Source organism: Manis pentadactyla, chromosome 13 (genome assembly GCF_030020395.1).
Source record: "Manis pentadactyla isolate mManPen7 chromosome 13, mManPen7.hap1, whole genome shotgun sequence".
In the NCBI taxonomy this organism is placed as follows: Eukaryota; Metazoa; Chordata; class Mammalia; order Pholidota; family Manidae; genus Manis; species Manis pentadactyla.
Genome location: NC_080031.1, coordinates 1,889,793 through 1,902,815, shown reverse-complemented (window position 1 = coordinate 1,902,815; position 13,023 = coordinate 1,889,793). Strand labels below are relative to the sequence as shown.

The 13,023-nt window shown below is 59.0% G+C and overlaps 2 protein-coding genes across 8 annotated transcripts in view; one reads left to right on the top strand and one right to left on the bottom strand.

Moving 5' to 3' along the window:
- The window catches only part of ZBTB16 (zinc finger and BTB domain containing 16), a 175,545-nt gene that overhangs the window by 160,916 nt on the left and 1,606 nt on the right, over positions 1 to 13,023 (bottom strand). For 3 of the 7 annotated variants that reach the window (XM_036919789.2, XM_036919792.2, XM_036919793.2), the window contains exons 1-2: positions 12,256 to 12,393; positions 8,173 to 9,530 (exon numbers count right to left, since the gene is read on the bottom strand). In XM_036919789.2, coding sequence (XP_036775684.2) covers positions 8,173 to 9,440 — 1,268 coding nt within the window. In that variant the 5' untranslated portion in view covers positions 9,441 to 9,530; positions 12,256 to 12,393. Of the gene's footprint in view, positions 1 to 8,172; positions 9,531 to 10,006; positions 10,028 to 12,255; positions 12,394 to 13,023 lie in introns of those variants that run through there. The other 4 variants (XM_057490776.1, XM_057490775.1, XM_036919790.2 and 1 more) reach the window with 2 other exon arrangements.
- Positions 11,214 to 12,969, top strand: LOC118929694 (collagen alpha-1(I) chain-like). Its single transcript, XM_057491076.1, has 2 exons — positions 11,214 to 12,354; positions 12,407 to 12,969. Exons 1-2 carry the CDS (start codon positions 11,214 to 11,216, stop codon positions 12,967 to 12,969), a joined length of 1,704 nt encoding a protein of 567 aa, XP_057347059.1.

Genomic DNA, 13,023 nt, shown 5'->3' with positions numbered 1-13,023 from the left:
CATTTCCTGAACAGGACAAGCTCTCCTGACCATAAAGCTAATAGGAACTTCCTCGCACGGCGAGCTCCGGCTGACGGGGCTCCTTGTCACCGGCCGGGCAGGGGAAGGGCGCTGGTTCCCATTAGCGGGTTATGAGGCCAGGTGCTACTAATAAGGTGCATCAGCAAGGGACAAGAGGCTGCTAAGCTGTCTGTCCAACTCTGGAAATAATCAGGCGTGGGCTCCGGGGTTGGGGAGGAGCCTCATTTAAAGAGAGGGGTGGGGGCGGTGGGGGGCTTAGCCACAACGGACCGGCAGCATCTTAACCTGCTCAACGGCTTAAATGAAGACATTTCAAACAATCCCTCTGCAAGTCCCCCAGCCACCATAAAAGACCCCCAAATTAACACTAATAATGTTTCCCCAGCACTCCAGGCCCGATGGATCACCGAGGGCCATTATGAGCAGCCACATCTGCTTTGCACTATGGCGAGGGGAGCTGTGCCAACAGGCGTAATGGCATTAAGATCACCACGCTCAGTTCATCCACTTAAGAGACCAACACCAGGCGCGGGTGGCAGGGGGCTGAGCGAGCCAATGGCTCCCTTGTCAGGCTGGGGTCACAAGAGAAGCGGGAGGCAGGGAGGCAGGGAGGCAGCCTCACACTGAGTCCCTGCTGTGTGCTTTATGTTACTCTGTACCTCACTGAGTATGTTTAAAAGCACACTGAGAGGTAAAGGGCTGACGTCACATCACAGGAGGACCCTGACCGTTGAGGCAGGTGAAGCCATTCGCCCAAGTTCACAGTGCAGTGCTAGCATTCCGGCCCCAGTGTAACGTGGGGCCCGTGCCCTGCCCGGTGCGCTGCCCACCACAGAGACACCGGTCTGCTGGTGTCCTGGCGCGTCTGTCTTACTCTGGCCTGAGGGAGGTTTGTTTGAACGGCTATGCTCTTATCATTTCTGGGGGATCTAAATAGCCCCATTGAGGGCAAAACTCTGAAAACCACTTCCAACTGGCCCACAATTTCTCCTCTGCATCAAAATTTCTGTGCCGGCGTCTTCTAATAACTTCAGCAGTAACGCCCCCCCCCCCCGACTTTCAAGAGGCTCCTTGGCTTTCTAACTTGAGTCCTCCCTACTGCAAAGCTGAACACAATCTGCTCCCGCTGAAGAAAGTCAGGTCTTGAGAACAGGCTAAAGGGAGCTAGGAATTAAGAATTAAGGTTTTTGCGGGTTTTTAGCAAAGTTTCCACACTGACAATAAAGTACCGGCTCCCCTCCTTGCAGCTGCACAGATGGACCTCGCGTAGGCAAAACCCAACCACAGGTTTTCCAGACTGAGCCAGCGAAATAAGGCACAGTGTGGCTTTAAGGGGAAATGGTGGGAAGGGGAATTTCTGATCATGATGGCATGAAATTAACAGCATGGAATTTTTATTTCTGTAAGTGGGTTTCTTTCTCTCTCCCTTTTTCTGTTTTTTTGAGTCCCCATAAAAGGCCTCCATCACCAGAAGCTGGCCTCTCTGCTCCGTGTCAGTAATAGGTGGGGTGGCTAGTCCTCCTCGGACCCATGTGACCCCAACTCCCGAAGACCTGCACCCTTGGCAGTAAGCAGACCCTTGCCTCTCTCCGCCTCTCAAGCCACCCAAAGAGATCAGCAGGCCAGAGCTGGAAAGCGCTGCACCCCCTGGTCACTGGCTGCAGGGAACAGAGAGCTGGTCCTCCCTGTATCCCTCGTCCCTTTGAATCCCATCTGGAGCCGAAGAGCCAAGCAGGGCACGTGGGAAACACAGTAAACAGGGAGCCAGAGACCAGGGCACAAACCCTGGCACCCCCTTTGCTGCCTCACTGCAGACTAGTCCACTCACCCGTGGGGCGTCCGTTTGCCCTTCAGGGACTGTGAAGCTAACACCCACCGTACAGGGCAGCTGGAGGGACTGCGGATGCTGACTATGAATGCCCTTGGCACCGAAGCCAACACTATCATGCGCTCACAACCCCATCTGCTGACTCCACCCGGAGAGGCGGGCAGGCCTGGAGGGCTGCCAGGGCGGCCCTGGGATGTCCCGCATCCACAGGTCCAGGCTCTCTCAGCAAGGTGGCGTCTGCACTCCTCAGCTGCCTCGGCCAGCCGCAGTGATCTGCCCACCTGGCCACGTTCACAGGCAGGAACACAGCAGCCCAGCTTAATTTAAATGAGGACTGGGTGACTTATCAGGCCGCAGGTCAATGGGACAGAGTACCCTGGCCACCTCGGAAAACAGGACTGGCTTCTCGGGGCATATGCAGGCACTCACTGTGCAGGAGCCCCACGCACAGCGCTCGAGGCCACAGTTGTCATGGTGCCTGTGAACCAGCGCCCCGGGGGCAGCAGACCTGGGTCAGCACAAACACATTTTGTACCTGCACAGCCAGTGCGCCCTGTTCCACAAAAACGGCCACAAAGCCTCTGGGGCACTGGCTTTGAGTCATGATCCTTTGTACTTGACAAGTTATTTACTGATGAATCCTTGGGACAACCCAGTGAGTATGTAGTTATCTTTCCCATTTTATAAACAAGCAAACAGGCACAGAGAGGTTAAGTGACATAACCACAGTCACACACAGCTTGATTACAACCCAGACAGTCTAATTTGCTCAAAATGCACATTTACTGTGTGTAAAATGTCGGGTGAGAGGTGGGGCAGGCGGGAGGCCGCAGTGAATTTTCCTTTCTACCAACTTAGCTGCCACTGAGTCAGGGCTTTTGCTTATACCACCGGAACTTGACTAAAAAAAACCTTTACTTATCATGGAAAATCCAGGACACCTCCAAAGGGCACACTGAGGCCTCTATTCATTTAGTAAGACTCTTAGGCTCCAAACCAGGACTTTCAGTTGGACTTGTTTTAAAGTCATTAATTTAAAAAAATTACAGTGATTGGAAATGTTTTTCTCCTGAATTAGCAAAGAGTTGTAAATGGAGTTTTATTTAAACAGTTTAGGATAATCACTATTTTAAAGATTCATAAATAGCATTCCTAGAACAAGCAGGAGGAAAAAGTGTCACTGAACTAAAGCCTTCTTCACCCCCTTTTAGCAATTAGCAACTCCATCCAATAGTGACAGTAAAATAAAAATGGGGACTTCTCTGATTTGAATGAAGAACAGGCAACTCTACTGCATCGGAGATGAAATAAAAGAAATCATACTCAACGTTCCCAAGGACTCAGTCTAGATCCCAGGGGACTCACTCACTCTAAAGCAGGTTGAAGTGTCAAAACATGAAGTCAGAGCAGACGGAATGAAATCAAACTGACCCCCTATTTTAGTCGGGTGGCTGCCGACCCAGATTCCAAAAGAGCAAAATTCAATGGACCCAAAGGGCTTCGTGAAGATCTACGCAAGCACCCGAGGTGTGCAGGAATTTTTGAAGGACTCAACAATCCAGAAACAGCTAACCCCAGCACCTGGTTTTTACAAATGAAGAAACTAAAGCTCAGGACAGAAAGGAGGCCAGCAGTGAGCAAGCTAACAACGCAGAACCCGGTAGGTGCGCACAGCCCCACAAGGCCCTCAGCCATCCTCCTGTCTGCAGAGCCAACCACCAAAAGACTGGACTTCCAGAAGCCCAGGGGTAATAGGTAATAGGCTTAGGTCAGTCATCTCCCCCGAAACGATACTTCCCAGACACAGAAATGGATTCAGAAAGGATCTGGACAAAGAGAAGCCGTAAATAGCTCCTAAGAGAAGCCGGGCTCCAGCTGACCTTTAGGACTGACGTCAGGAAAGAGAGCCGTAGCTTCCAACGGTGGTATCTTAGGGATGGCGTTGGCACCCACAGACTGGGTCAGGTGGATCTGACCCAGAAAGGCAGTGCTCGTGTTCTTATATGGCCTGGTGCGGGGCAGCTAGCACTGGGAATCAGGTGAGCTGGAGCTCCTGGCTCTCCATTTACAGCTCTGTGACCTTGGGCAAGTCACTGGCTCCAAAGCTCATCTGCTTACCTCTTCTGTTTAAGGTGGGGCTGACAATGGTCCAAAACCCTTGCAAGCTTCAGAAATCCAACTGGTTCAGAATTCAGAAAGGTACTACAGGGCCTGTACTGTTTGCCAGTCCCACAAGAGTCCAGGGAAGCACTCTGCAATCAAACATATTAATATTTTTGCAGCAAAACATATGAATATTCAAAATAGCCAGGATAAATATAGCCTCACATCAGCTCAGATCAGGTTTTGCCACTCAATGAGTTTGCTGCAAACTTATACAAAAGGTCATAAGCTTTCGGAGCTGTTCAGACTTCATGATCACAGAAACGGGCTGGCAGACCTGTACCCGCCGCCTCCTTAGGGGAAGCGCTGAGGTCGAGAGAGAGTCATCACAAGCGCTTGGCAAAGGAGAAAGTGCTACAGCTGATAAAAGGCGTGGTTATTAACATTACAGCTGTTCTGTCGTTTCACAGAATATTCTTTTCCAAACAGAACCTGGTTTGACCTCAAAGGTCCTTCAAGCTGGCAGAGCCATAAAAGGGGAACCAAGACTTGAGGGCAACTTCTAAACTCCCAGAAGTGGCCGAACCCCAGATCAACAGCAACTGGCCCTCTACCTGGTCAAACCCTGAAAGCAGAGCGGCTGGCCACCTGAGAGTAACCGAGGCAGAGGGCCAGGCATCACTTGGCCATTTCAGCCACGTGGTGCACACCCCCTAGAGCTGGCCCCAAGAAGCCTCCGTCCGGGAAGGGCTGCACACATGCATCCAGGTTGCTGGCTGAGGTCACTCCACATGTTCCCTGAGCATCCGCTCAAAAATCCGGCAAGAATTCCTACCATGGTGTGCAGGATACACACTATGGCTGCTCTAATGGCTTGTCTGGTGGACGATCCAGAGGTCTTAGGAAACCAGGCCCCACTCTGGGGCTGCAGCACTAAATTCAGAAACGTATTCAGATCAGGCTGTGTGAGCCTGGGGAGACTGAGGACTTTAAATGTGTCCACACTTAAGTCAACCTTCCTGTGCCCTGCAAGCTTGTCACACGTATATAACTCTGAGAAGGTGCTGCTGGCCCAGGGGAGCTAGTCCCCAGGTCAGATCCAGATATGCCCACAAGCAGAGCAGCCTTTCAGAGAGGCAGAGGGAAAGAAGGGAGGCTGAGCTGACAGGAGAGTCTGATCTTCCAGAAGCCTGATGTGACATTCCCTCCATCAGACACTGTCCTCCATAACGTGGGCCCACTGGGGAAGGCTGTGGGTCCAGATCTTGCACCTGCACCTGCCTGGAGAATACTAACCTCTCACATCTCTGACTGTTCTGAGCTCTTCCCACATCTCTTAGGTGGGTAAGCACCATTTAACTGACCCAGGGAGCATGTCATCCAGTCTTTGCACCCACCCATGACTTTGCCAGCATTTGACACCACTTCTACACCTTCCCAGGCTGCACAGGGGCCCTGGCTTCACTAAGTTTCATTCTGCCTGTCCACCGACCAACAGGCTCCCCTCTTGGCCAGCATGAGCCCACATCACAAGAAGACCCAGGGATGGGACTCCACAGCAGACCCCTGCCTGTGAGGCTTCCCAGCACCCTCCCCGCCTTCCTGCCTGGGCCCTTCTGTGCCCCAGGAAAGCCATGAGAATTGCTAGGTGCATAGCTTCTGCTCAGACTCCAGCCCTTGGGCTTAAAAATCAAATCAACTACAACCTGTGGCCCATTCTTGAATCACACTCATCACTGTTACATGCAGGCCAGCGCTGCAGCCTCCCCCCATCAGGATCTCCCACCCTGATTGCCTGGTCTTACCTGCTTGTTTGTACCCATAGCTGTGATGTGGGGGAAAAGCAGAGAAAAGGGAAATAGGCAGTGGCACCTTCTCTAGGAGCTTCACTGGGGAGGGAGAGGGGAAAAGCCTCACTCCAAGACCATCTGGGGAGGAGCGCCGGGCTGCAGTGAGCGAGGGCCCAGCACCAGAACATTTTCTCCCCTCCTTGATGTCTTTTATTTAGACACCCCACCACCACCACCAGCACAGCTTTCTATCCAGCGCACTGCCACAGGCTGTGGCTTCCTGCACTGTGGCCCCTAAGTTTCCACCCTGAGTTCCAAGCACAGGCTCTAGGCCAGTGGCCCACGGCAGGACACAGAGGAGTCCAGGACCAGCACCTGGCCATCCTGAGCTCATCCCTCCACCTTCTCACAGCCCACACACCCCCAGGGAGGCCGTGCTGCGGGCCCTGCACTCTGGAACTCAGACCCAAGGGGGCCTAAACAAAACAGGGGCCCAAAGGACCAGTTCTTCCCCTTCGCACTCACTACGTGCCCATCACAGCGAGCCGTTCTGGATGTCACCAGGCTAGTTCAGCACCACACACTGACCACCACCTCCATTCAGATATGAGCAAAACCGGGCTCAGAACGGTCATGTAAGCACCCCAGCCTCATGCTGGGTAGGGCCAGCTAGCGTACTCCTGCTCTGTGCAATACAACCCAGCCCTTCATCTCCCCGGGGGAACAAGGGCCCACAGACTGCAAACGGGACTCCTGGGGAGTGGCATCTCCTCCATCCCCCTCAGGTAAAGGGAAGCAAGCAGGTTCCAGGAGGCCCAGGAACAAACGGCTTCCCACCGTGCCCCGTGTCTCACAGCTCTTAGCTGAAACAAACAGCCGCAGAAGACGAAGGACCTCTCTGGTCAAGTTGGGGGAGGCAGTTTCCTCTTGAGCAAAGTTTGAGCAAGAAAAACACAACCTCGGCCTACTTCTGAGCAATGCAAGTTTCCAGAAGGCACACCTCGGGGGCCGTTATTTTTTGCACCCTCTGGGAAAAAAAATCGGCTCCATTTAGCTTAGAAGCACTTCCCACAAGATAAGTCAGAGCCACAGCTGAGGCAGCTTCAGGGCACAGCCTGGCTCCACTGGGCTCGTCAGACCGACCTCCAGCTGCGCCCCCTCCGCTCCGGCACCCTCGTTCACACCCCCTCCTTGACCTGAATGAGCAATGGAGGAAGGGGGCAGAGGCTGAGGGGTACGAAAGGGGGTGATCCACCCAAGATCCACAGGACAGCAGACAAGAGGATGTGCACGGAAATGTTACCACAGATGACAACAGAAACTGGGTTTCTCACCATTCATCTGATCCAGGGACCGGAGTATAAAATGACAGGTGTGTTGTCGTGACAGATCCATATGAAAACCGAACCCACTACAGATTCCCTCTGTACTTTACTCTACTTCTGGTGAGCAACTCTCAGAACCCTGTTCTGCAGACCCGCTCTCCACCAGGACTGGAGGTCTCCAGGAGGGAGCAGAGTGCACAGGGGCTTAGGCCTGAATCTGAATCCAGCCTCTTACCATCTACGTGACCCTGGAAAAAAGTCTTCCTTTGTAAAAGAACACCACCTAGCTCAGAAGGCTGTTGTGACAAAATGCGACACCATGTAAGGCACTTAGTACTGAACCAAGCATGTCCTGAGAACCCGGTGAATGGTTATTTCATGAAGAAGGAAACAGAAGCCAAAGGGAAGCCAATGCCAGCCTGAAGGGACATATAATTCAGCGTGAGCAGACATGGGATAAGGATAAGGCTCTGCACGCTGCAAAACCAAGGCTCTGTATGCAGCCTTCTTTCTTAGACTTACATCAGCTCCCTTTAAACGCACTTGCAGGAACAGAGGATGAGAAGGCAGAGCAAACAGCGTTCCTAGTAATGAATGCTCATCAGGTCTTATGTTTGGAACCTGCAGCTACTCCGGTGGCCTAGGCAGCATCCTGCCCTCTATCCCCTGGAGCTGCAGACAGCCCATCTTGGCAGAAGCCCACGCACAGGAAGCCAGGCACCTGAAATCCAGCAATGTGGCCAGATCCAGGCAGTGGGAGACCTTCCTCCTCAAGGCCACTTCCTCGTCTCCCTCCCACCACTTTAGGAGCCACTCCAGGCCGAGGACAACAGGCCCAATAGCAGGCAGAGCAAATGAGCAAAAGCAAAAAGAGAGACAAGGGCCCAGAAGGAGCTGAGCCCGTGAGTTCCCCAGTGCTTAGGAAAGGTGGCAGACTTCTCACCACACTTGAAGAGTGTACCCCCAGGACTGAGAAAGATGTGGTTCTGGACCAATAGCAAGGACGACAGGGGTGCCAGGCCCCAGGGCCAGGAGGAGCAGGGAGGGAAGGCAGGGTGCCCGCCAGGAACTGGGCGCCAGTGTGTGGGGCGCAGGGGCCTCCTACCTGTGCTGCTCCACAGCCTCGTTGTCAGGCAGCTCCACCCCGCACACGCTGCACTGCTCCGCCGTGCTCCGGCTCTCTGACTTCATGCCCACAGCCAGCTCACCCAGCTTGCTGAACAGGTCCCTCTGGATGAAGCCCTGGGGCAGCAGACCCCCGTAGGAGCTGAAGTCCATGGAGACGGCCAGGGCAGGCTGCACGTGGAGGCCCGAGCTCACCGAAGACGGCATGCTCAACACAGCGTCAGCCTTGTGGTTGGGCAACACAGAGTAGATGCCCAGGTGCTTCTCGGCGGAGGGCGCGGGGGGCTCTGCCCGGCCTGCGGGACCCTGGCTAGCCTCCGCTGGAGCTGCGAGCTGCTCAGCACTCTCCTCCCGCCCGTAGTGCAGCTCCCTGGCGCTGGTGATGACGCTGCTCCGCGTCGGCGTCCCAGGCCCCTCTTTGCCCCTTTCCTCGACCTTGTCCCCCAGCCCGCCTGAGATGCTGGACTCGGCCCCCACAGGGCTGTCCTGGGCGGGTGTTTCATCCACCTGCATCATCTCTGTCTTCACCTCAGCTGCCCCAGCATGCCTCCCCACCCCGGCCAGAGCAGGCTCCTCAGGCCCCACAGGTGGCTGGAGCGTCCCCTGCAGGAGGGACTGCCCAATAGTCATCAAACTGTCCACAGCAGCCTTGGTGGGACTCATGGCCGCAAGGCCGAAAGGGGTGGAGACCGAAGGACTCTGGCCCGTCAGGGCCCCGGGGAGGCTCTGGGCGGCCGCACTGGCACACCCGCCCTCCGCGCTGGAATGCTTTGCGATGAAGATGTTCTTCAGGCACCGAGCCTTGCGGTCCTCCTCCTCCTCAGCCCCGCCGTCCGCCATGGTGGCCTCTGCATCGTTGTCATCGGAGGCCTGGATGGTCTCCAGGATCTTGAGGCACTGTTCCTCCAGGTACTCGATCTCCAAGATCTCAGCCGCATACAGCAGGTCATCCAGGTCCTCCGCCTTGGCCTGCAGCGTGGCCGTGTACGCATATTCCAGGATCTGCTGGAAGGTCTTTGGCGAGAGGAAGTCCAGCGTGTAGTGCTGGCTGTTGCGGTGGAAGAGGATCTCGAACATCTTGCTGGTGCAGGCCAGCACCGTGCGGTGGGCGTGGAACTCCTGGCTGTCCACCATGATGACCACGTCACACAGCGTCCCGGCCAGCCGCATCTGGTTGGCCTTGCACAGGAGCCCCGTGGGGTGGCTGGGGTTCTGCAGCTGGATCATGCCCATCTTCGTCAGATCCATGGCGCTACCCGCGGCTCAGGCATGAGGCTCCCGTTCCTTCCTGGCTCAGCGCCGCAGGGCAGGGTGTGTCTCCTTGGCCGAGGGAGAGAGCTGCAGGGGAGAAGGGCGTCAGGGAGGAGAGAGGAAGGAACGGACATTAGTGTCCCTCAAAGTAAGAATACAAACAATTCAGCTCCGCCCCCCTACACCCTCCAGCAAGAGTCTTGGAGATTTTAACGGAGAGGAGAGGATTTGCTAGAAATCTATGTCTGCCCTTAGAGGTCAAGGATCATGAGTAAAGAGAAGGTCCTGCCCCAGCCCGTACCTAATCCACTGCTCTATGAAACCATGTGACAAAGTCAATGAAAACTACCGAAGCCTGATGAGTCCTGAGTTTTCTTTAAATCTGAGAGTAAAGGTCTCTGTGCCAGGCCAGCATTCAGTATGAGGAGGGGCCCGGCACTGACTCCAAATGAGTAAGAATTTAACCCCTTCCTTTAGTCAAATGAAGCAGTTCCACTCAACCCCGTGCCTCACTGCAGTAGGCGGAGAAGCAAAGCCAGGCCCAGCGGGGGCTAGAAGCCCACCGTTCCTGGTGCTCAGAAATCTAAGGACAAGGGCTCTCCGCAGGCCCGTCTTCCATCTGCCACAGCCTCCCTGGGCCTCTGTGCTCCTCTGCTCGGGGCTGCAGAAGACTGACAGACGCACGGCCTGACCCACTCCTTGGGCACTAGCAAGCACACGTGCCTAACCCCCACGCCAGCTTGGCTCACTTGCGCCCGTACGTGCCTTGGTCATTGCATGTGCAAAATATGCAAAAATCCGGACTGTGTGTGTGCACAGCAGCCAGAGAGGGGGAGAGTTAACACGGTGTGCACACTTATATAAGGTGCCACGCTTAACCCCTTGCCCTCAAGTGCCCAGTGGCCAGGAAGACCTATAAAATGTAGGGGAGCAGGTCATGAAGGACCTAAGGAGAAGATTCACCGGACACATGCACCCTTACAGCCAGAGCTCACACACTGAGCAGAACTCCCAGTGTGTCCCACAGGCTTCCGGGAGTTGGCAAGTCCTGTGACCAGGGGCAGCCATGGACGCCGGACAGGCTATGGAGGCACTAGAAGTGATACTGGCACTAGCATCTGCGGGGTGACTTACAAGCAGCATGAAGGGAGGACAGGGCTAGGAGACAAAGGCCTCTCCCCAAGTGCTGCTGGGGATCCGTACCAGAGCTGCGGGGCTCCCCAACCCGTCTGCACTGCTGGAAAGACCTCCCGGACCCTGGTCCCCGCCGCCGCCGTGCTGCGGCCCGACAGTGACGCTGCGGCGAAAGGAATTGGAGGCCCAGCAGGGCAAGGGCTCTGGCTCACACGGGGAGCCCTGCGTTCGCCCGGGCAAGAAGCCCTGCTGGCTCCAGAGCCTCGGATCTTTACGCACGAAGGGTTAACCGGGCGGTAATAAAGACATGCTGCTGTCCACCCTGGGGTGGGGGCTGAGGCGGCCACGGGTGGCACGGCCGTCCTCCGCGCCTGGCCACTGCGCGCTTTCCCGCAGACTTGGCGCTTTCGGAGAACTAGGAGGGAGCCGCCGATAGAATGGACGCCCCGCCCGGGTTTCGTCCCCAAAGCAGGCTTCTGGGGTCCTGGGGAGAGCCAGGGCGCCCTCGGCCAGCCGTGAGACCCGGCGGCGCGGGGACCCGCGGCGCCGACCCGCCAGTCCCGGGTGCGGACCGCGCTCTCCCGCACCGCCAGCCATCCCTGCGGAGACTCGGAGACGACTTCTGCAAACTTGGGAATGCAACTTTCCCGGGGAGCCGAACGGGAGAAAGGGAGCCGGGCGAGGGGAGGAGGGAAGCGACCCGGACGGGAGGCGCGAGTCCGGGCTGGCTGGACGGGGGCGAGGCGGAGGCGAGGGGGCAGCACGGAAGCGCGGCGGCCGGCAGTGGGAGCGAGGGCGAGGGGGGACCTGCCGGCCCCCCCCTCCGACCCGGGCCGCGGCCCCCGGGAGCCACGGGCAGTGCCCGGCGCGTCCGTGCGCCCCGGGGACCGCGGGCCGGCGGCACGGTGCGCGCTGCGAGCGCGAGCGGGAGCGCTCCCGGGGCTGTGCGGGCCGGCCGCCGGCGCGCCGGGCTGCGGGAGGCGTCCTGACGCATCAGGTGCAGAGCCGGGCACCCGCCGGGCGCGGCCGGGAGCGCACGCGAGCTCCGGCGCCGCGGCGGGTCCCGCGGAGAGCCGAGCGGGGCCCGGAGCCCTGGCGACCCTGAGCGGCGCCGCCGCCGCCCCTCCCCCCACGCCGGGGGGATCAAGTCCGACCAGGAAAAATGCCCACCACGTTTTCCAAAGAGAAACAAAACCCAAGCGGGCCCCGGTCCTGCACCCCGCCGCCCCACGGTCCGCTCTCGGGTCCTCCGCCCCTGGCTCCCCAGCCCGCCGGCGAAGACACACACACACAAGCCGCAACCCCACCCGGCGCCCGCGCGCGGCCCGCGGACCCCGCAGCTCCCACCGGCTCCGGCCCCTCCGCCGGCCCCCGGCCGTACAAAGCCGCCGAGCCCGGCCCTCCGCTCGCGCGCCCGGGCCCGGCAGACCGCTCCGCACGCCGCACCCCGACCGTGGCCCAGGGCGGACGGGCCGGGGAGGGGCTGACAGCCGGGGCGCCCCCTCCCAGCCCGACCCCGACCGGCGGCGGCGCCGACGGCAGCAGCGGGGAGGGCGCTCGCCCCAGAAAACCGGGCGGCGGCCCCGCGGCCGGGCGGGCGCGCCCCTGAGACCTCCCCAGCCCCGGGGCGCCCTGCGCGCGGCTCTCGGGCGGCGCGTCCTCCGCGGCCCCCACTCACCGCGGCCGGGCCGGGCGCGCGTCTCGGGGGTGCGTCCGGGCCGAGGCGGGCGCCGGCCGGGGAACTGTTGCTCTCGGTGTCGCGGCGGCGGCGGCGGCAGTTCGCAGAACCCGCTCTCATCGCCCTCCACTCCTGTCTGCCGCGAGGTTAGCAAATCACCGCCGGCTGCGGCGCCTCCGCCGCGTCCCACGTCAACGCCGAGCCCCCTCCCCCGCGAGGCCCCGGCGCCTCTCCATCTTTAGTGCTGGCGGCCGAGCCGGCTCTCTGCCCACAGCCGCCCCCTTCCCGCCCCGCCCGCGCCGCCCGCCGCGCTCCGGGCTTCGCCTGACACCTAGCTGCCGCCGGGCGCCCGGCCGGGAGCAGGGAGGAGCGGCGCGGCCCCCGCCGCAGCCCCGGGCTCTCCGTGCCCACTGGACGCGGGTTCGCGCGGCGCTGCGGCTCCGGCGCGGAGTTTCGTCCCCGGCCCGGCGCGTGCCACCTCGCCCGCCACGCTTCCCCGGGCTCGGGGCTGCACACCCTGCACCCGACACCGGTCCGCGCCCGGCCTTCGCGCCTCCGGGGGGCGCGCGTCCCGGCGACAAGTCCCCAGGCGCAGAGTTCGCGGGCCCCGTGACCCCGGTGCCGGAGGGGCCGCGGGACCAGCCGTCGGGGGAGACGCCCCGTCTTAGCTGCCGCGATCCCCGGAGGCCGAGGTGGAGGCCTGAGAAACACTGACCCCCCACCCCACACCCATCATCTCGAGCAGCCCCTCGGCTTTGCCCCCCAGGG